Source organism: Salvelinus sp. IW2-2015, unplaced genomic scaffold (assembly GCF_002910315.2).
Source record: "Salvelinus sp. IW2-2015 unplaced genomic scaffold, ASM291031v2 Un_scaffold1068, whole genome shotgun sequence".
Lineage (NCBI taxonomy): Eukaryota > Metazoa > Chordata > Actinopteri > Salmoniformes > Salmonidae > Salvelinus > Salvelinus sp. IW2-2015.
This window is the reverse complement of record NW_019942714.1, coordinates 153,923-175,190: the sequence shown is the minus strand read 5'-3', so window position 1 is coordinate 175,190 and position 21,268 is coordinate 153,923. Positions and strand designations below refer to the sequence as shown.

Genomic DNA, 21,268 nt, shown 5'->3' with positions numbered 1-21,268 from the left:
ATCTGATTCGATGAAAGATTGAGTTGAATTTGTATTTCTGCCCATAATTTCATTTAAAATACTCCAAAGTTTTTTTTCCATRTCTCTTTATATTATTGATCTTGGCTTCATAATACAGTTTCTTCTTCTTTTTGTTGAGTTTAGTACCATAATTTCTCGATTTGCAGTAAGTCAGCCAGTCAGATGTGCAGGCAGACTTATTAGCCACTGCTTTTGCCCCATCTCTTTCAACCATACAGTTTTTCAATTCCTCGTCAATCCATTGAGCCTTAACAGTTCTAACAGTCAGTTTCTTAACAGGTGCATGTTTATCAATAATTGGAAGAAGCAATTTCATAAATTCATCAAGTGCAGCGTCTGGATGCTTCTTATTTATCACATCAGACCAACAAATATTTTTAACATTATCCACATAAGAGTCACAGCAAAATATTTTGTATGATCTCTTATACACTATTTTAGGGCCAGCTTTTGGAACTTTGGCTTTCCACAATCACTAGATTGTGATCACTGCATCCAATGGGTACAGATACAGCTTTAGAACAAAGTTCTACAATATTAGAAAAAATGCTATTGACACATGTGGATGATCTTGTTCCTGTAGTGTTTGTTAACACCCTGGTAGGTTTATTAATAACCTGAACCAGATTACAGGCGCTGGTTACTGTGAGAAGCTTCCTCTTGAGCAGACAGCTTGATGAAAACCAGTCAATATTCAGGTCCCCAAGAAAGTAGACCTCTCTGTTTACATAACATACACTATCAAGCATTTCACATATATTATTTAGATACTGACTGTTAGAAAAGCCTTCAGATGTGCCAAGTGAACCTGTAACCACAACACTTCAATAACACTTGACATAAGATCTTCTCTAAGCATTACAGGGATATGGCTCTGAATATATGGAGCAACACCTCCCCCATAAGAATTTCTGTCTCTTCTATATTTGTTATATCCTTGTATTGCTACTGCTGTGTCATCAAATGAAATATCTAAGTGAGTCTCAGAAACGGCTAATATATGAATGTTATCTGATGTTAGCAAGATATTGATATCATGAACCTTATTTCCAAGGCTACATATATTAATATGGGCTATGTTCAGCCTTTTCCAGGGTAGCTTATCAGAGATAGAAATAATATGGAAAAGAGCAAACAAAGCAAGAGAAAAATATATTAATTCAGCAGTCCATTAATCAATTGGTGTGTGTGCGTGTGTGTGTGTGTGTGTGTGTGTGTTGTGTGTGTGTGTGTGTGTGTGTGTGTGTGTGTGTGTGTGTGTGTGTGTGTGTGTGTGTGTGTGTGTGTGTGTGTGTGTGTGTGTGTGTGTGTGTGTGTGTGTGTGTGTGTGTGTGTGTGTGTGTGCGTGCTGCGGGATTGAAGCTACGAACCCATATGCTTGGCTCTCTCATCCTTTCCAGACTTCTGAGAGGGAGGGTGAACAATGAGCCTGTCATAGCGGATATAAGCAATGTCCCCACATGCTCTGGCAGCTTTCATGGCTGAGATAAGTTCTTTCCTCTTCTGGCGCACAGCTTCAGGATGGTCCTTGTTGGCTCTTTCCAGAACAGCTATCTTGTCCTTGTACCTCAAGAACCTCAGGAACTTGACCACTATCGGCCTGGGCATGTCACCTGGGCCGGTGGTGGGTTTTCCAGTCCTGTGGGAACGCTCCTCCTCAATCTTCCTGTGGTCCATCTTCAAATTCTCAGTGATCATTTCCCTCAGTTTGTCCTCAGACTCCGTCCTGGTCTCATGTGGAGAATCTGCAATTCCGTCCACAAGCATGTTATTCCGCCTTGATTGTCCCTCAAGTCTGATTTATCCATCATTGTTATCATGGATTCACAGACAGAACTGATGTCCTCTCTCAATGACTTACAGATTGACGTCATCTTGTCGTTCTCCTGTTTCACCTCATCGAGCTGACCCTGGGAGAACTGCAAGCTTGGATCTCAATCCAAGATGGCGTAGCAGTCGGACGTGTGTCTTTGTCTTGTCCTGTCCCGTGTATATATATTTTTCTTCAAATATATTTTGTATATATTTTAATCTCATTTTCCATCTACGGACTGAATATACTCTCCTGCAACCCGCCTCACCCAATGTGGTACGGATCTGCTATTTTTATAGTTTAGAACCGGAACCCCCTTCAGGAGCTAGCCAGCTAACTAGCTACTAGCTAGTAGTCAGTTTGCCACTGCTAGCGGTCCTCACCATTAACTCGGACATCAGCCAGCCTCAACCCAGTCAATTCCTGCCAGTCTGCACAGCGCGATATCAGCCCAGAGCATATCGGACTGCTTTTTCTCTACCACATCTCCGAATTCCTACCTCAAACTCTGAACCTTTACACCGGATCATCGCAGCTAGCTAGCTGCTCTCCGAGTGGCTACTCCTGGCTAAGGTCTCTGTCCCGAAGCAAGCACCAGTTAGCCTGGAGCTAGGCCCATCTCCCGGCTAGCCAAAGAGGTCCACCAGCCATTTCTTGGGCTACAATACCTCTTTTGCCAATTGGCCTGGACCCTTTACTGCTGACACAGAGCCCCGCCGATCCATCACGACTAGTCTGCCGACGTAACCGTCCGAGGTGGTCTCAACAGGCTCTTTCGTTGCGATGTTGCCGGATGCCGGTCTGCTAGCCCCGTCCCGCTAGCTGTCTGAATCACTGTGTCTCCAGCTCGCCTAGCATAGCAGCAACTACGGACTCATCCGTGCTACTCATTGGACCCTATGATCACTCGGCTACACATGCCTCTCCCTAATGTCAATATGCCTTGTCCATTGCTGTTTTGGTTAGTGATTATTGTCTTATTTCACTGTAGAGCCCCTAGCCCTGCCCAATATGCCTTAGATAGCCGTTTTGTTCCACACCCACACATGCAGTGACCTCACCTGGCTTAACTGGTGCCTCTAGACAAAATCTCTCTCATCGTCACTCAATGCCTAGGTTTACCTCCACTGTACTCACATCCTACCATACCCTTGTCTGTACATTATGCCTTGAATCTATTCTTCCGCGCCCAGAAATCGGCTCCTTTTACTCTCTGTTCCGAACGCACTAGACGACCAGTTCTTATAGCCTTTAGCCGTACCCTTATCCTACTCTGTTCCTCTGGTGATGTAGAGGTTAAGAGGTTAGAGGAATCATGGCTTAGGAAGGCCACCAAAATTCCTGAAATTTCCATCCCTAACTATAACATCTTCCGACAAGATAGTATAAGGGCACAAGGCGAGACCCAGATGCAGACATAGGAGGCAGATGATTAGAGTCCAAGATGTTTATTAACAATCCATAAGGGATAGGCAACAGAATGGTCGTGGACAGGCAAAAGGTCAAAACCAGTTCAGAGTTCAAGAGGTACAGAATGGCAGGCAGGCTCGATGTCAGGGCAGGCAGAATGGTCAGGCAGGCGGGTATGGAGTCCAGAAAAACAGGCAAAGGTCCAAACTGGGAAGACTAGTAAAGAGAATAGAAAAGCAGGCGCACAGGAAAAAGACGCTGGTTGACTTGAACATACAAGACGAACTGACACAGAGAGACAGGAAACACAGGGATAAATACACCAGGGAAAATAAGCGACACTTAGAGGGGGTAGAGACAATCACAAGGACAGGTGAAACAGATCAGGGCGTGACAGATAAAACTGCCTAAGGGGGCGGAGTTGCAATCTACTACAGAAATAGCCTGCAGAGTTCTGTCATACTATCCAGGTCTGTGCCCAAACAATTCGAGCTTCTACCTTTAAAAATCCACCTTTCCAGTAACAAGTCTCTCACCATTGCCGCTTGTTATAGACACCCTTCAGCCCCCAGCTGTGCCCTGGACACCATATGTGAATTGATTGCCCCCCATCTATCTTCAGAGTTCGTACTGTTAGGTGACCTAAACTGGGATATGCTTAACACCCCGGCTGTCCTACAATCTAAACTAGACGCCCTCAATCTCACACAAATTATGAAGGAACCTACCAGGTACAACCCTAAATCCGTTACCATGGGCACCCTCTTAGATATCATCCTGACCAACTTGCCCTCTAAATACACCTCTGCTGTTTTCAACCAGGATCTCAGCGATCACTGCCTCATTGCCTGCGTGCGTGATGGGTCCGCGGTCAAACGACCACCCCTCATCACTGTCAAACGCTGCCTAAAACACTTCAGCGAGCAGGCCATTCTAATCGACCCGGCCCGGCTATCCTGGAAGGATATTGACCTCATCCCGTCAGTAGAGGATGCTTGGTTGCTTTTTAAAAGTGCTTTCCTCGCCATCTTAAATAAGTATGCCCCATTCAAAAAATGTAGAACTAAGAACAGTTATAGCCCTTGGTTCACCCCAGACTTGACTGCCCTTGACCAGCACAAAAATATCCTGTGGCGTTCTGCATTAGCATCAAACAGCCCCCACGATATTCAACGTTTCAGGGAGTCAGGAACCAATATACTCAGTCAGTTCGGAAAGCTAAGGCTAGCTTTTTCAAACAGAAATTTGCTTCCTGTAGCACTAATTCCAAAAAGTTTTGGGACACTGTAAAGTCCATGGAGAATAAGAGCACCTCCTCCCAGCTGCTCACTGCACTGAGGCTAGGAAACACTGTCACCACCGATAAATCTACGATAATCAAGAATTTCAATAAGCATTTTTCTATGGCTAGCCATGCTTTTCACCTGGCTACCACTACCCGGCCAACAGCTCAGCACCCCCTGCAGCACCATTCACAGGCCCCCCCTGCTTCTCCTTCACCCAAATCCAGACAGCTGATGTTCTGAAAGAGCTGCAAAATCTGGATCCCTACAAATCAGCTGGGCTAGACAATCTGGACCCTCTCTTTCTAAAATGATCTGCCGCAATTGTTGCAACCCCTATTACTAAACTGTTCAACCTCTCTTTCGTATTGTCTGAGATCCCCAAAGATTGGAAAGCTGCCGCGGTCATCCCCCTCTTCAAAGGGGGAGACACTCTAGACCCAAACTGTTATAGACCTATATCCATCCTGCCCTGCCTTTCTAAAATCTTCGAAAGCCAAGTTAACAAACAGATCACCGACCATTTCGAATCCCACCATACCTTCTCCACTATGGAATCTGGTTTCCGAGCTGGTCATGGGTGCACCTCAGCCATGCTCAAGGTCCTAAACGATATCATAACCGCCATCGATAAAAGACAGTACTGTGCAGCCGTCTTCATCGACCTGGGCAAGGCTTTCGACTCTGTCAATCACTACATTCTTATCGGCAGACTCAATAGCATTGGTTTCTCAAATTACTGCCTTGCCTGGTTCACCAACTACTTCTCAGACAGAGTTCAGTGTGTCAAATCGGAAGGCCTGTTGTCCGGACCTCTGGCAGTCTCTATGGGGGTGCCACAGGGTTCAATTCTCGGACCGACTCTTTTCTCTGTACATATCAATGATGCCGCTCTTGCTGCTGGTGATTCTCTGATCCACCTCTACACAGACGACACCATTCTGTATACATCTGGCCCTTCTTTGGACACTGTGTTAACAAACCTCCAAAAGAGCATCAATGCCATACAACACTCCTTCCGTGGCTTCCAACTGCTTTTAAATGCTGCAAAAACTAAATGCATGCTCTTCAACCGATTGTTGCCCACACCCGCCCGCCCGACTAGCATCACTACTTTGGACGGTTCTGACTTAGAATATGTGGACAACTACCTAGGTATCTGGTCAGACTGTAAACTCTTCTTCCAGACTCACATTAAGCATCTCCAATCCAAAATTAAATCTAGAATCGGCTTCCTATTTTGCAACAAAGCCTCCTTCACTCATGCTGCCAAACATACCCTCGTAAAACTGACTATCCTACCGATCCTTTTTTTAAATAAATTTTTATTTTTTGCATTTTCCAATTAACAACATTCAAGACAAAAGTGAAAAGATATTAGACAACAATAGGACAAAGTGACAGTAACAGACGAGCGTAACAAAGAAAGAAAAAATAAAACAAATTATAATTATATATACAAACATGCAATAAAAAATATAAAAAATGAGACATTGGATCATATGGTCACCTGCCGTAGGCTACATATTATACATTACGTGTGAAACATTATATAAGGATAATATAGAGATTCATTCAATGTGATGTGGGGGGAGATTCTCCATATAGTCAATAAAAGGTTGCCAAATTCTGTAAAATCTCTTTAACTTATTCCTCAAGCAGTAAGTAATTTTCTCCAGTGGGATACAACTATCAACTTCTGATAGTCACATTGCAACTGGCAGGGAGGAATCCAATTTCCATTTCAAGGCAATACATTTCTTGGCAATCGCTAGCAATATTTCTGTTAGCTTTATAGTATGGCTTTGCCTAAGATTGGTGTTAGTAAAGTTGCCCAGTAGACAGACCTCCGGGTCTAAAGGGAATGCAACCCCGTGAATTGAGGATATGGTATCGCATACCCCCTGCCAGAAACCGTGTAGTTTTGAACACTGCCAAGTGGAATGGAGGAATGTTGCTTCATCTGAGCCACATCTAAAACATAGGGAGGAGATATCAGGGTTGAACATGTGCAGTCTAGATGGGGTGATATAGAGCTGATGGAGGAAATTAAACTGGYTCAGTCTGTATCTGGAGTTCAATGTGGATGTAACACCATCCCTGCATAGGTCACTCCATAGACCCTCATCAAGATCAATACCCAGATCTTTTCCCCATCTAAGTCGCCGTTTATCTAGCCCAGGCAGTGTTAGTCCTGACATAAGAGCATCGTAAACACGGGAAATGGTCTTGAACAGTGGTTGGTCTGCGTGGCAGAGTTGTTCAATAGGTGACATCTTAGGTAGGTTCCATTGTCCCTTGAGAGACACCCTAATAAAGTTTCGTAGTTGTAGGTAGCTAAAGAAGTCCCTGTTAGGCAAGTGGTATTTCTGTTTCGGCTGATCAAAAGACATAAGAACTCCCTCCTCGTAACAATGTTCCAGAAGAGTGATCCCCTTATCAGACCATGGTCTAAAGTTACTATTCTGGAAAAACATAGGAATCAATCTATTGTTCCATAAAGGGGTTTTAGGGGAAAGGAATTCCCCTCGTCCGAACAGCTCATGCAGTTTGCACCATGCCAGGACAGAATGTATGATTAAAGGGTTGTCTGTGATGGTTTTTATAGATTTTCTGTCCCATTTGTAAAACAATTCTGCCCCAGTGTCATCATTTACCTCAAGCTTTTCAATGTTCAACCATGAGGGAGAGGGACCCTTGTCAAACCTCTGAGCCAGATACCTAGACTGTGCTGCCCAGTAGTACATTCTAAAATTGGGGAGGTTTAAGCCCCCTTGACTGTAATCAAGGGTCAGTTTATCCAGGCCAACCCTAGGGGTTTTACCGTGCCAGATAAACCGTCTGGTCAGCTTGTCGAGAGAGGAAAAGAATGCTGCGGGAACAGGGATAGGGAGAGATTGAAACAGATATAGAAATCTGGGCAGGACATTCATTTTAATTACATTGATTCTACCCAGTAGAGTGAGAGGTAAGTCCATCCATTTACAAAGGTCACCCTCCACCTTTTGCAACAAACTGGCCAGATTGAGTTTATAGAGGTTGTTCAGATTACCATCCACCATTATGCCCAAATATGTGAAGCCCATAGGCGACCATCTAAAAGGAAACTTGAGCTTGATGGTATGATGGTCAAAGACAGACAACGGTAAGATTTCGCTTTTATCAAAATTGACCTTATATCCAGAGAAAGAACTATAACACTGTAGTAGGATCTGCAAGTGAGAGAGGGAGTGTTCTGGGTTTGTTAGAAATAAGATAAGGTCGTCTGCAAAGAGTGATAATTTATGGGTATGGGGGCCCACCTCAAAGCCATGTATGTCAGGGCACGTTCTAATAGCCTCAGCCAACGGTTCGATGGCGAGGGCAAAGAGGTGGGGGCTAATTGGGCAACCTTGTCTGTTCCCCCTATAGAGAGGGAAAGAAGAGGAAGTAATCCCATTGGTAGCAATCCTAGCGTTAGGAGATTTGTAGAGTGATTTTATCAAATTTACAAACACGGTACCTAAACCAAACTTTTCCAAGACGCGAAAGAGGTATGGCCATTCAACCCTATCAAAGGCCTTTTCAGCGTCGAGGGAGACTGCGACACTAGGTATTTTGTTTTTGTTAGCAAGGTGAATTATATCAAAMAACRTTCTGAGATTATTGGAGGACAATCTATTAATTATGAAGCCAGTCTGATCTGGGTTGACCAACAGGGGAAGACATGACTCCAGTCTCTTAGATAGCATCTTGGTGACCAGTTTACAATCTGTGTTAAGGAGAGAGATTGGTCTATAGGAGGCGCACTTTAGTGGGTTTTTCCCTTTCTTGTMGATTACAGTAATCACTGCTTGAGAGAAAGACTCTGGAAAGCAGTTGTCTTCCCTGGCTTTTTTAAGTACCTCCATAAGGTAGAACTCTGGAGGGAAGCGATCCGGGAGATTTATTAGAAGGTAAGGATTTAATGGCCTCCAACAATTCAGGAACTGAGAAGTGTTCACTCAGGCGCTCGCTGTCTTCCCCTGACAGGCGTGGGAGGTTGAGAGAGGAGAGAAAGGAGTCGATCTCTGATAGATCATCGCTTGATTGGGAAGTGTAGAGGTCTTCATAGTATTTCTTAAAAGTATTATTAATTTCAGTAGGGTTCGAAAGATATCTCATTAGTAAGAGTTTCTATAGCATTAATTGTCCTCTTACTTTCCTCTGCTTTCAGTTGCCATGCCAATACTTTGTGAGCTTTCTCTCCAAGCTCGTAATAATGCTGTTTTGATTTAGTGATGGCCCTCTCAGCTTGATATGTGTTCAGAATATTATATTTCAGTTTTTTATTTACCAAAAGCCTGTATAGATCTTTAGTCGGGCCTCTTTGGTAGGTTTTCTCTAGCTCTGAGATTTCAGATTCAAGGGCARTCAGTTCRGCACCGTGTTTTCWCTTCAGCCCTTTAGTATAGGAAATGATCTGTCRCCTCAGGTAGGCCTTCAATGTGTCCCAAAGAATGAAACTGTCAGGAGCGGAGGGTTTGTTTGTCAAAGTAAAAATATTGATCTGCTCTTTGATGAATGCACAAAATTCAGGTTGCTTTAGGAGTGTAGAATTTAGTCACCATCTATATGCTCCATTTACCTTGGTAGGAATGGAGATTGATAATACCAGAGGAGAATGGTCACTAAGTAATCTGGGGAGATACTCGACATCTAACACTCTATGAAACAGTTGTGTCGATAGTAAAAAGTTATCTATGCGTGTGTGTGTCTTGTGTGGGTGTGAATAAAAAGAGTAGTCCCTATCCTGTGGGTGCAACTGTCTCCAGATGTTGAGTAAATTGAGATCTTTCATGAATGACATGGTGAGCTTGCTGGCTTTAGTAAGAAGTGAGGGTTTATCAGAGGACCGATCAAGAACTGTATCTAAACAAAAATTAAAATCTCCTCCAACCAGTAGCCATCCTGGTGGTGCTTGAGCAACCTGAAGGAAGACATTCTGAATAAACATATGGTCATCGAAGTTAGGAGCATAAATATTCAATAGGGTCCAAGACTCTGAAAACATATGCCCCTGCACCAAAACAAACCTGCCAGAGGGATCAGAGATGGTGTTGTTGACGCAGAAGGGGATGTGTCTACTTATCAAAATTGCAGTTCCTCTTGCTTTGGTGTTAAAAGAGGACGCAAAAAGTTGTCCTACCCATTCCCTCTTCAATTTCTTGTGTTCACTGGCTGTAAGATGTGTTTCTTGTAAAAACACAATGTCAGCCTTTAATTTCTTAAGGTATGTATAGACTCTTTTCCTTTTAATCGGGCTGTTAAAACCTTTTAKGTTGAATGTGACATATTTTAGTYGATTAAGCATAGGTTGGGTTTCAAATATGTAACTGAATGGAAATCTATCATATGTAGATAGTTAGGAAATGTTTCAACTTTGGTTTGAACACAGAAGTGACCTATGTGTCTCTTTAGGAAGGAAACAATAAACATAGAAAAAAGGGGGAAAAAATAAAGAATCCCACCCACCCCGATTGTCAGACTAAAACCACAATCCCAACAATCAAACATGAATACACTTGTAGAGATACGTTGCTGCTCGCTTTCCATCTTGCTCTTACTAGCTAAACCTTGGCGTAAACTAAAACCTGCGAGCTCTCTAAYTTGAAAACAAACGTTGTGAATAGACATTTATGGTTGAATATTTACTGCCCACGGTAAGGGCTGCTTGAGTCTCTTTTCGAAAGATTAACATAAATGAGGGGGAAAGCAGTGGGCCTAAACCCACTTATTTGCTTTGCCCAGTGGATGTGGACTAAACCAAAATAGACTCTCCTGTAAATGTAATAGAACTCACCCCGGAAAGATACGGTTAGTTGAAAATGTACAAATCAATTATAGCGACCGGAGGATATCAGCGGTTCAGTCCGGATAAGAGAAAACAAACAAACTGCATCTTATCCCCCAGAGAGACCGTCCTGGCTCAGACGTTGTTCAGTTCTTTGAGAAAAGTGTACACTTCTCCCGGTGTGTTGAAAAGATGGCTTCGGCCTTTGTACTGAACTTTCATCCGCGCAGGGTGGATGAGGTAGCCGGTGATGTTCTTCTCCTTCAGTGCTTTGGCGGGCAGGTCTGAACTGCTTGCGACGTCTGGCGAGATCCGCGCTCATATCCGGGAAAAGGCTGACCCTCTTGCCATCGATGGTGATGTCCCCTTTGGCTCTTGCGAGTTGCAGTATCTTCTCTCTGTCTTGGAAACGGAGGAACCTGATCAGGACGGCCCGTGGGGGCTCATCTGGCCGGGGTTTCGGCGCTGATGTTCTGTGGGCGCATTCGATTTCCAGTGGCTTGGTGAAGTTGATTATGCCATAGGACATCCGGGATCCATTGAGTGAAGAAACGGACCGGGTCACGGCCCTCGCTGTCCTCTTTCAATCCCACCACACGGATATTACTACGTCTGCTCTGGTTCTCCATCTGATCTACCTTGTTTTTGAGGTAGGCATTGTRCTTTTGCAGTTGTATCAAGACCTGGTCATGTCGAGCGATGSTATCTTCAACTGTGCTAATGCGCAACTCTGCCTCAGTCGTTCTCAAAAGGAGATCATTCATGGAGGATTTCAGGTCGTCAATGGAAGAATGGAGTTCAGCCGTTRTCTTATCAATTTTCATAGAAAGACCTTTGTTACCYTCCTGAATTTCCCGGAGGAGAGTAGCCAGCATGTCGGCAGGCTCGCAAGAGGCCGAGAGCAACAGTCTGGAACTGTCGTCTGAGTTATGAGGGCTAATGCTAATCTTGCTAGCGTTATCYTTATCTTGGGAATCAACGACGTTTTGGTCGTRCTTCTTGCCTCTCGGTCGGKGGTCCATGGCTCTTTGGGAAGGTAAGTACTTGACAATTTATCAGCCGATGTTAGAATATTGTTTCAACGTTGTTATTTAGGTAATAATAGAATAACTTTGAAGAGCTCGGTTTGTCAACGTCTGCTCAGCTCCGCGGCATCACGTGCTCTCCATCCTACCAATCCTTGACTTCGGTGATGTAATTTACAAAATAGCCTCCAACACTCTACTCAGCAAACTGGACGTAGTCTATCACAGTGCCATCCGTTTTGTTACCAAAGCCCCATATACTACCCGTAGCACGCGCTCCAGCAGGTATATTTCACTGGCCATCCCCAAGCCAACACTTCCTTCCAGTTTTCTGCTGCCAATGACTGGAACGAATTGCAAAGATCACTGAAGCTGGAGTCTTATATCTCCCTCTCTAACTTTAAGCATCAGCTGTCAGAGCAGCTTACCGATCACTGTACCTGTACACAGCCAATCTGTAAATAGCACACCCAACTACCTCATCCCCATATTGTTATTTATCCTCTTGCTCTTTTGCACCCCAGTATCTATCACTCCAGTGTTAATGCTAAATTTGAATTATTTCACTTCTATGTCCTATTTATTGCCTTACCTCCCTACTCTTCTACATTTGCACACACTGTACATATATTTTTCTATTGTGTTATTGACTGTACATTTGTTTATGTAAACTCTGTGATGTTGTTTTTGTCGCATTGCTTTGCTTTATCTTGGCCAGGTCGCAGTTGTAAATGAGAACTTGTTCTCAACTGGCCTACCTGGTTAAATAAAGGTGAAATAAAAAATAAATACAAATTCTGTTCTTTAGGTCCTGGACCTCTCTGCTCAGGTCGTCCATTATTTTATTAGTTGAATCCACCAGTATTTGGACAAAACACATGAAGCTATTTTCTTGGTGTTGTGACAACTGCTTGTAGAACTCTTTCTGATCGTTTAAAAGATCCTTCACCTGTGATAGAGAGACAGCACTGTCCTCAACAGTACTCCCGTTGGCTTTGGTTTTTGTCATGGTAGCTAGCAATGTAGGTTACGCTGTTACTCATCGCAGTTCCAGACAGGGCAGGTCACAGGAAAGACTGAAAACAACAAACAGCAGGGATCTAGACAGCCACAAACCCGGGACAATCCGCGGTCCCAGCCACAATGGCTAACCTCGTAGCGGGCTGCGTTCAAGCCCTCAAGAAGCCCCGCTAGCATGATAGGCAGCTAGCTAGCAGCTAGGCTAGCTGCTTTGTCAATTAGCTCCTCAGACCTGGCCTTGGTCGGCAGGATGACTGGACAGAGAGTAGCAGTCCCAGCAACTGATGCCAACTGCTTCGCTGGATCCAAACTAAAAAGTTAGCAAGCTACTAATAAACTTTCCAATACACTTTTAAAACAACAAACTTTCCAAAACAAAAAACCGAGCTCTCCCTCATTCCGCATTTAACAGGAAGTGACGAAAAGAGATGTATGTCTTGACGTGGGTTCATGGTTAGACACTATGGCCATGCCTGGTACATGTGTATCTGCATGTGTATGTTTAGTACTTAGAACCCGTGCTACGAACACAACAGGACAGATGAAAGAAATCACTCCATTTTGTATGTCAGAGAACACGTATGTTTGTGAAAATCTTACTAGACCACGTCACACCACAGGAATGACAAACCCCCATTCCTCTGAGGATTCATACAATTAGAGACAGAGCTGGAGAGAGGGAGATCACGGCTGGCAGGTGTCCTATTTTTCAGTCTCTATCACTCTCTACGACTCAATCCCACGGTTTTATATACAGTCGTGGCCAAAAGTTTTGAGAATGACACAAATATTAATTTTCACAGTCTGCTGCCTTAGTGTCTTTAGATATTTTTGTCAGATGTTACTATGGAATACTGAAGTATAATTACAAGCATTTCATGAGTGTCAAAGGCTTTTATTGACAATTACATGAAGTTGATGCAAAGAGTCAATATTTGCAGTGTTGACCCTTATTTTTCAAGACCTCTGCAATCCGCCCTGGCATGCTGTCAATTAACTTCTGGGCCACATCCTGACTGATGGCAGCCCATTCTTGCATAATAAATGCTTGGAGTTTGTCAGAATTTGTGGGTTTTTGTTTGTCCACCCGCCTCAATGGGATTAAGGTCTGGGGAGTTTCCTGGCCATGGACCCAAAATATTGATGTTTTGTTCCCCGGGCCACTTAGTTATCACTTTTGCCTTATGGCAAGGTGCTCCATCATGCTGGAAAAGGCATTGTTTGTCACCAAACTGTTCCTGGATGGTTGGGAGAAGTTGCTCTCAGAGGATGTGTTGGTACCATTCTTTATTCATGGCTGTGTTCTTAGGCAAAATTGTGAGTGAGCCAACTCCCTTGGCTGAGAAGCAACCCCACACATGAATGGTCTCAGGATGCTTTACTGTTGGCATGACACAGGACTGATGGTAGCGCTCACCTTGTCTTCTCCGGACAATCTTTTTTCCGGATGCCCCAAACAATCGGAAAGGGGGTTCATCAGAGGAAATTACTTTACCCCAGTCCTCAGCAGTCCAATCCCTGTACCTTTTGCAGAATATCAGTCTGTCCCTGATGTTTTTCCTGGAGAGAAGTGGCTTCTTTGCTGCCCTTCTTGACACCAGGCCATCCTCCAAAAATCTTCACCTCACTGTGTGTGCAGATGCACTCACACCTGCCTGCTGCCATTCCTGAGCAAGCTCTGTACTGGTGGTGCCCCGATCCCGCAGCTGAATCAACTTTAGGAGACTGTTCTGGCGCTTGCTGGACTTTCTTGGGCGCCCTGAAGCCTTCTTCACAACAATTGAACCGCTCTCCTTGAAGTTCTTGATGATCCGATAAAAGGTTGATTGAGGTGCAATCTTACTGGCAGCAATATCCTTGCCTGTGAAGCCCTTTTTGTGCAAAGCAATGATGACGGCACGTGTTTCCTTGCAGGTAACCATGGATGACAGAGGAAGAACAATGATTCCAAGCACCACCCTCCTTTTGAAGCTTCCTGTCTGTTATTCGAACTCAATCAGCATGACAGAGTGATCTCCAGCCTTGTCCTCGTCAACACTCACACCTGTGTTAACGAGAGAATCACTGACATGATGTCAGCTGGTCCTTCTGTGGGTGGGCTGAAATGCAGTGGAAATGTTTTTTGGGGATTCAGTTAATTTGCATGGCAAAGAGGGACTTTGAAATTAATTGCAATTCATCTGATCATTCTTCATAACATTCTGGAGTACAGGCAAATTGCCATCATACAAACTGAGGCAGCAGACTTTGTGAAAATTTATATTTGTGTCATTCTCAAAACTTTTGGCCACGACTGTACAGTATCCCTGTCCCTCTTCCCCCTATCTCGCTCTGCATATTTTCCTCTCTCTCTTTATAAGGGATCAGCGATCTATTTGCCAAATCAGATTAAAATCAAATCACATGTTATTGGTAACATACACATGTTTAGCAGATGTTGTTGCGGGTGTAGCGAAATACTTGTGTTTCTAGCTCCAACAGTGCAGTAATATCTAACAAGCCATATCTAACAGACTACATTCCCTCTGAAACAATAACATCTTAATTTTATTTGGGAATAAAGTAAACCACTATAAATCCAGGACTGAGCCATTGTCAGGGCACCAGGGGATGCTTTGCACAGGGCAATCAGAGGAGAGTTTCAAACTGTCCCCCTACCAGTTTTCCATCTGTCCCTCCTCCAGGGTTTACCTTTGCGAGTCCCAGTCCTGCCTGTATAGTAATTAACCCACGATAACTGGAAAACCATTCCTTCAGGAATTCCTTGAATATTATCGATACTAAGCTGTAAAATTCGAGTTTTCCCCAAAAGTGGCCAAAAGTTCTGATTGCCCTAAAGTGGCAATCAGAAGTTGAAACAATAACAAAGCAAACTCCCTGCCCCTGTTTTGGTAAAAAACTGAGGGATGGGGCTGGAGAAATTGAACTACTCTCAAATTCAGACTGAGCTATGGATGAAAAGACTGACTATCCATGATATAAAAATGATAGTTTCTAACATGTTTTAGGTTATATCGTGTCTGATTTACATTTACTTTATTTACAAACATTGGAATAAAACAAGCCTATATTTGGGGTTCTGATGGGGTTCGACAGTTGAACTAAGCTCATGAGGCATTTAGAAGTTATATTCTTCAAGAATCAATGGATACATATCATTAATTCACAAGTCCAAAAATGTATGTAGCAATTGCAGATTGCCCCTTTAACTACAGCCATCTTGTTCCATGCCGATCTGTTAGAGAGGAAACTTTGGAAAAACAATTGTGACAGAGAATGACTATCACCCATCAACTCTCTCCGTTATCTCCCCCATTCCCCTCTCGGTCTCTAGATCTGGCGGAGGTTCCTGCAGACATCCCAGGGGACATGGTTCACATGGACCTGTCCCAAAATTCCCTCCGGCGCCTGAAGGCCAGAGACTTTGTGGAGGCCAGAAGCCTAAGGTCACTCAATCTCAGCGACAACAACTTGGAGGACATGGACACAGGTGTGTGTGTAAGTGAGTGTGTAAGTGAGAGAGAGAGAGAGAGATAGTGAGAACGAGGCGGAGAGACAGAAAGCCTGATTATCATATCAACCTGTTATGAGTGGGAGTCAGACAGGTAGAATATTCCATAACCAGATCATGGATAAATGAAAACCATATGTTTACTATTCACTGTGATATCCAGGAGAAACCTATAAACACAGTTGTGTATCCCATCAGCAGATGCCTAACATATGGGAGGTTTGAAGCATTTGCATTGCCAGAGAACTAATTCTGTTTTGAATTCACAGGACAGTCTTGGAAGTACTTAAAAAAAGGGAAGAAAATATTATATTGAACTAAAATATAAATCGCAACATATAACAATTTTTAAGATTTTACTGAGTTACAGTTCATATAAGGAAATCAGTCAATTTAAATAAATTGATTAGGCCTTAATTTACAAATTTCACATGACTGGGAATACAGATGTGCATCGGTTGGTCACAGATACCTTAAAAAAATAGGCCTCATGATCTCGTCACAGTATTTCTGTGCAAATTGCCATCGATAAAATGCAATTTTGTTCATTGTCCGTAGCACATGCCGGCCCATACCATAACCCCACCGCCACCATTGGGCACTCGGTTCACAAAGTTGACATCAGCAATCCGCTCGCAAACACACAACCGCAGACCACGTGTGTAGCGTTGAGGCCAGTTTGACGTACTGCCAACTTCTCTAAAACGAATGAACATTCAATTCTCTGGCAACAGCTCTGGTGGACATTCCTGCTGTCAGCATGCCAATTGCACGCTCCCTCAAATCTGTAGCATTGGGAGATATCTGTAGAATTGGGTGGTGTGACAAAACTGCACATTTTAGAGTGGCCTTTTATTGTCCAAAGCACAAGGTGCTCCTGTGTAATGATCATGCTGTTTAATCAGCTTCTTGATATGCCACACCTGTCAGGTGGATGGATTATCTTGGCAAAAGAGAAATGCTAACTAACAGGGATGTAACACATTTGTGCAGAAAATTAGAGAAATAAGCTTTTTGTGTGTATGGAACATTTCTGGGATCTTTTTATTTCAGCTCATGAAACATCAGACCAACACTTTACATGTTGCGTTTATATTTTTCTTAAGTGTAGTTTGACCGTACTAATGATGATAATCACACTTCTCTGCTTCTCAGCCTCCCTGTCTGGCCTTCTCCACCTCCATGAGTTGGACCTTTCCAACAACAACCTGCACTTCTTCCACTATGGTGTTCTAGAAGACCTCTATTTCCTGTCCCTGCTAAGGTTGGGGGGAAACCCCTGGGTCTGTGACTACAGGTGGGTAGCACTACTTTTAGAGTTACCTAACAACTAATTACAGGTACAATGCATTTGACCATGAATCATTCAATGTGTCAATGTTTCAAATGGGCCTGTCCCTCATAAATAAACCATGAAATAAATAGATAAATTAATATTCCAGCATCCACTACCTGGTGTACTGGCTACGTCTGCACCCAGGGGTGACCCACTCTGGCCTGCTGTGCCACTCCCCTCCTGAGCTCAGAGGAAAGAGTGTGGAGGACTATGTTCACTCCTACAACAGAGCCTGCAGCCAGACAGAGCACAGTCAGACAGAATACGGCCAGACAGATCCGGAATTGTGGGTCACATCTATGGAACTGCAGGAGGAGCTAGAGGAGATGGAACCGGCACATCTGAGAGGACCGCAGAAATACCACGTCACCAGGTTGAATTAACAAACTAGCCCAGGATGGAATGACTGACATCTTGAACACCTTTAAATACTTTGTCTTCCTTTTATAGAGCATTCAAATGAATTATGTATCAGATGGTAAACTTGAACTTTGTTCAATATTGTTGTTCCTGCTTTGTCCCAAAAAAATCAAAAAACAAGAAATCAAGAAATAACAATCCAAGTAGATATATTGGATTGAGCATGTGTGAGAATCCAGAATATACATGTGGTGTGTATAGACAGTATATAATTTGGAAGAGAAAATGGTATGTACAGTATTAGGTATATTAGGATGAGCTATATCTAGAATACAATATATACATACACAGTGAGTAAACAACAGTATATAAACAGAATATGAGGTGACCAGCATTCAATAGATTTTTTTGGGGCGGCAGGTAGCCTAGTGGTTAGAGCGTTGGGCCAGTAACCGAAAGGTTGCTGGATCGAATTGACAAGGTAAAAATCTGTCGTTCTGCCCCTGAACAAGGCAGTTAACCCACTGTTCCTCGGTAGGCCGTCATTGTAAATAAGAATTTGTTCTTAACTGACTTGCCTAGTTAAATAAAAATAAATAAATAAAAATGGCTCTACATAAATGGGGCATTAGTCTGTAGGCCTTGATTTACTGCAGTTCTACTCAAAATTTTCACCCATACTGTTTATGCCATTTGCACTCCCATTGTGAGTCAATCTGAATCCATTTCATTTAGAGAGCACACAGCAGAACAATCGCTCTGCCTCCATTCCTCATGCTATTTTCCCACAATTATATTAAGATTTTGCCATAACACAAATACTAAAAATACTGTCTAAACTGTCAACAAAGCATTTAGGAGCCCTGCTCCTTTCCCAAACATAGTCATGGCCCAGGAATATTTATTTGGCAAGATGTTAGATTTTTTTTAAAAGCATAGTAATCTCTGCCAAGAAATAAGCCTTGGTACCATAGCTACTCTGTAACTGCTAGATTCCTACAGAATGGTCCCAGACAAAACAGTCCTGTATAATATTACTATAGGTAAACATTTATTTTATGTGACCCATTTCCTAGCATATCCCCACACTAAACATGAACCACTGCTGATTAGTTTCCCTGCGGTTACAACACCCCTGGCCCTAGAAATCAAAAACAAGTCACTAAAAATGTGCTTTGCTAGCAGACATAAAACACACAGGGGAACTTGTTATTATGGGGTAACTGCTTTAAGAAAAGGGTCCAATGACACTATCATCCAGAGAAAGAGAGCCATTCCATCCACATAAACCCAATTCAAACTAAAAGTTTTTTTTTAAGTGCGCGAACGCTGGAAATAGAATGCATATAGTGTGTGATGACAGCCCATGTACAATTAGCACAAGATGCTGCGCGGTGAAACACCACTTCCCATTCATTTCAATGGGAGGAAAGCGGTGAGAACCGGAGAGGGCGTGGGTCCTTTGGGCGGTGCGAAGGTGGCGTGGGAGGCTGTGAAAAAGATAAACTTTTCCCAACTTTATGGAAAATCACCAGCGGCGACCGCTGGGCGATGACCAATCATATCGAGTGGTTCCCATGATGAATTTGACACAATTTTTTTTAATTTGTATTTTTTTTATTTTTTTATTTTACCGTTATTTTACCAGGTAAGTTGACTGAGAACACGTTCTCATTTGCAGCAACGACCTGGGGAATAGTTACAGGGGAGAGGAGGGGGATGAATGAGCCAATTGTAAACTGGGGATTATTAGGTGACCGTGATGGTTGAGGGCCAGATTGGGAATTTAGCCAGGACACCGGGGTTAACACCCCTACTCTTACGATAAGTGCCATGGGATCTTTAATGACCTCAGAGAGTCAGGACACCCGTTTTTAACGTCCCATCCGAAAGACGGCACCCTACACAGAGCAGTGTCCCCAATCACTGCCCTGGGGCATTGGGATCTTTGTTTAGACCAGAGGAAAGAGTGCCTCCTACTGGCCCTCCAATACCACTTCCAGCAGCACCTGGTCTCCCATCCAGGGACTGACCAGGACCAACCCTGCTTAGCTTCAGAAGCAAGCCAGCAGTGGTATGCAGGGTGGTATGCTGCTGGCAATATGCGACCGAAGGCTGGAGACTTTCTTTAGCAAATATGGCTGACAAAAATACTAGGATGGAAGCAAATGTAAGTGATTATAACGGCATAACGAATCATGCAAAAAATTTACAGTTGACAGGAATATGTCAGTTAATGTAGAGACAAACGATTATGCATATTTTTTTGTCAAAGTTTATTTACGAAAATCGCGATTTAACAAGACCACCTGACTGGCTAACATTAGCCAGCTAGCTGGCTAGCTTTATGGATGTTGTGACATGAGTATGACATTGTAATTCTGGTTGTTTAATATTGTATGGACTCCTGAAACAACCAGCAAACCAGGCTGTTGTCTTGTGAAACAGTGAATGTAAAGAATCTAGCTAGCTAAAGCATTTTCTGCACATTTAATGTACAATTGTGTAAGCTTGCCTTGCTGATATTTGCCATGCAATGCAGATAGATTAAATAACGTAGCTAGCTAACTATTTTCTTGCTTATTGTGCAGTGGAGAATAAAAAAACCTGTATGCCTATGGATGTGTAGCTAGCTATGTAGCTGATCTGTGTATGGACCCTAAAACGTTTAGTATACATATTAGTTCAGAACCTAGCTATGAACCTTGGGCTCCCAGTCGACCCGAAGGTTATCTTAAGAGCGGGTGAGGTGGCGATGATGGGACTGGGGTTTGGCATCCTCTCTCACATCAAAACATACCTGCAGACGAGAGACAGATGAGAGAGATATCATGTTTAAGCCTATTTTTTTTATTCTAACACTGTCAGTCATCAATCATCAGGAGGTGAAATGCAAAACTGACCTTGGATCATTAACTCTGGGACTACTACATCTCTATCTGTATTTCAATGTAAAGCATCTCTTTAATAATACTTCCTGTTGACCTGACCAAGTGACCTCTCACCTCTGATCATGCTGTGCCCTCTATGTAGCCAGTTCAGATGTGGGAGGGGTTCACCGACACAGCTGATATAACCTAGAGGATCTAGGGAGAAGGGGAGAGAGGGATGAAGTGAAGGAGAGAGACTGTTTTTGAGAAAATAAGGTAGTTAAAGAGACAGTGTTCAACAGGAATATGTGCTTGTGGCCTCACCTGGTGTCTACACTAAGTGGCTGCAGAGTACTTTATACTGAAAAACATGCAGACACGAGGACAAACAATATAACATGTAAATAATGAAGTGTCTTACTTTTCTCCATGGTTGGCCCTCTTGCCTATTCTTTGAAGGTGGAAGGAGTCACAGTTATACACCTGAGCCTGCACAACACAATCAGATTGATACATGAGTGTGTAGGTGTGGGTTATAGGGTGTCTAATTGTTCTAAAAAAAAATCAATATGGGTGACTTAAAATACCCTGTTTTGTTTTTGTACATACATCACACCCTTACCTACACAGCACCCTCACCTGAGAAGTAGAAATCAAAGGGAGAGAAAATGGGAATTGAAACTGCAGTTGACATAGCTAAGTACTCTTATTGCAATGTGGATGGCTCTTAAAAGAGCCTTTGGTTGTGCATAGTGTATTCTATGGTGTTGCCAGGGAACAGCACCCTCCTCGAAGAAGTAGGAGGTG

At 43.2% G+C, this 21,268-nt stretch overlaps 1 protein-coding gene across 1 annotated transcript in view; it reads left to right on the top strand.

Annotated features, from left to right (window-relative positions):
• LOC112069646 (leucine-rich repeat-containing protein 17) overlaps positions 1–20,209 on the top strand; it is a 32,959-nt gene extending 12,750 nt beyond the window's left edge. The window contains exons 6-8 of the mRNA XM_024136999.2: positions 15,719–15,874; positions 17,051–17,192; positions 17,338–20,209. Coding sequence (XP_023992767.1) covers positions 15,719–15,874; positions 17,051–17,192; positions 17,338–17,614 — 575 coding nt within the window. The 3' untranslated portion in view covers positions 17,615–20,209. The remainder of the gene's footprint in view (positions 1–15,718; positions 15,875–17,050; positions 17,193–17,337) is intronic.
• The last annotated feature ends 1,059 nt before the right edge of the window (positions 20,210–21,268 follow it).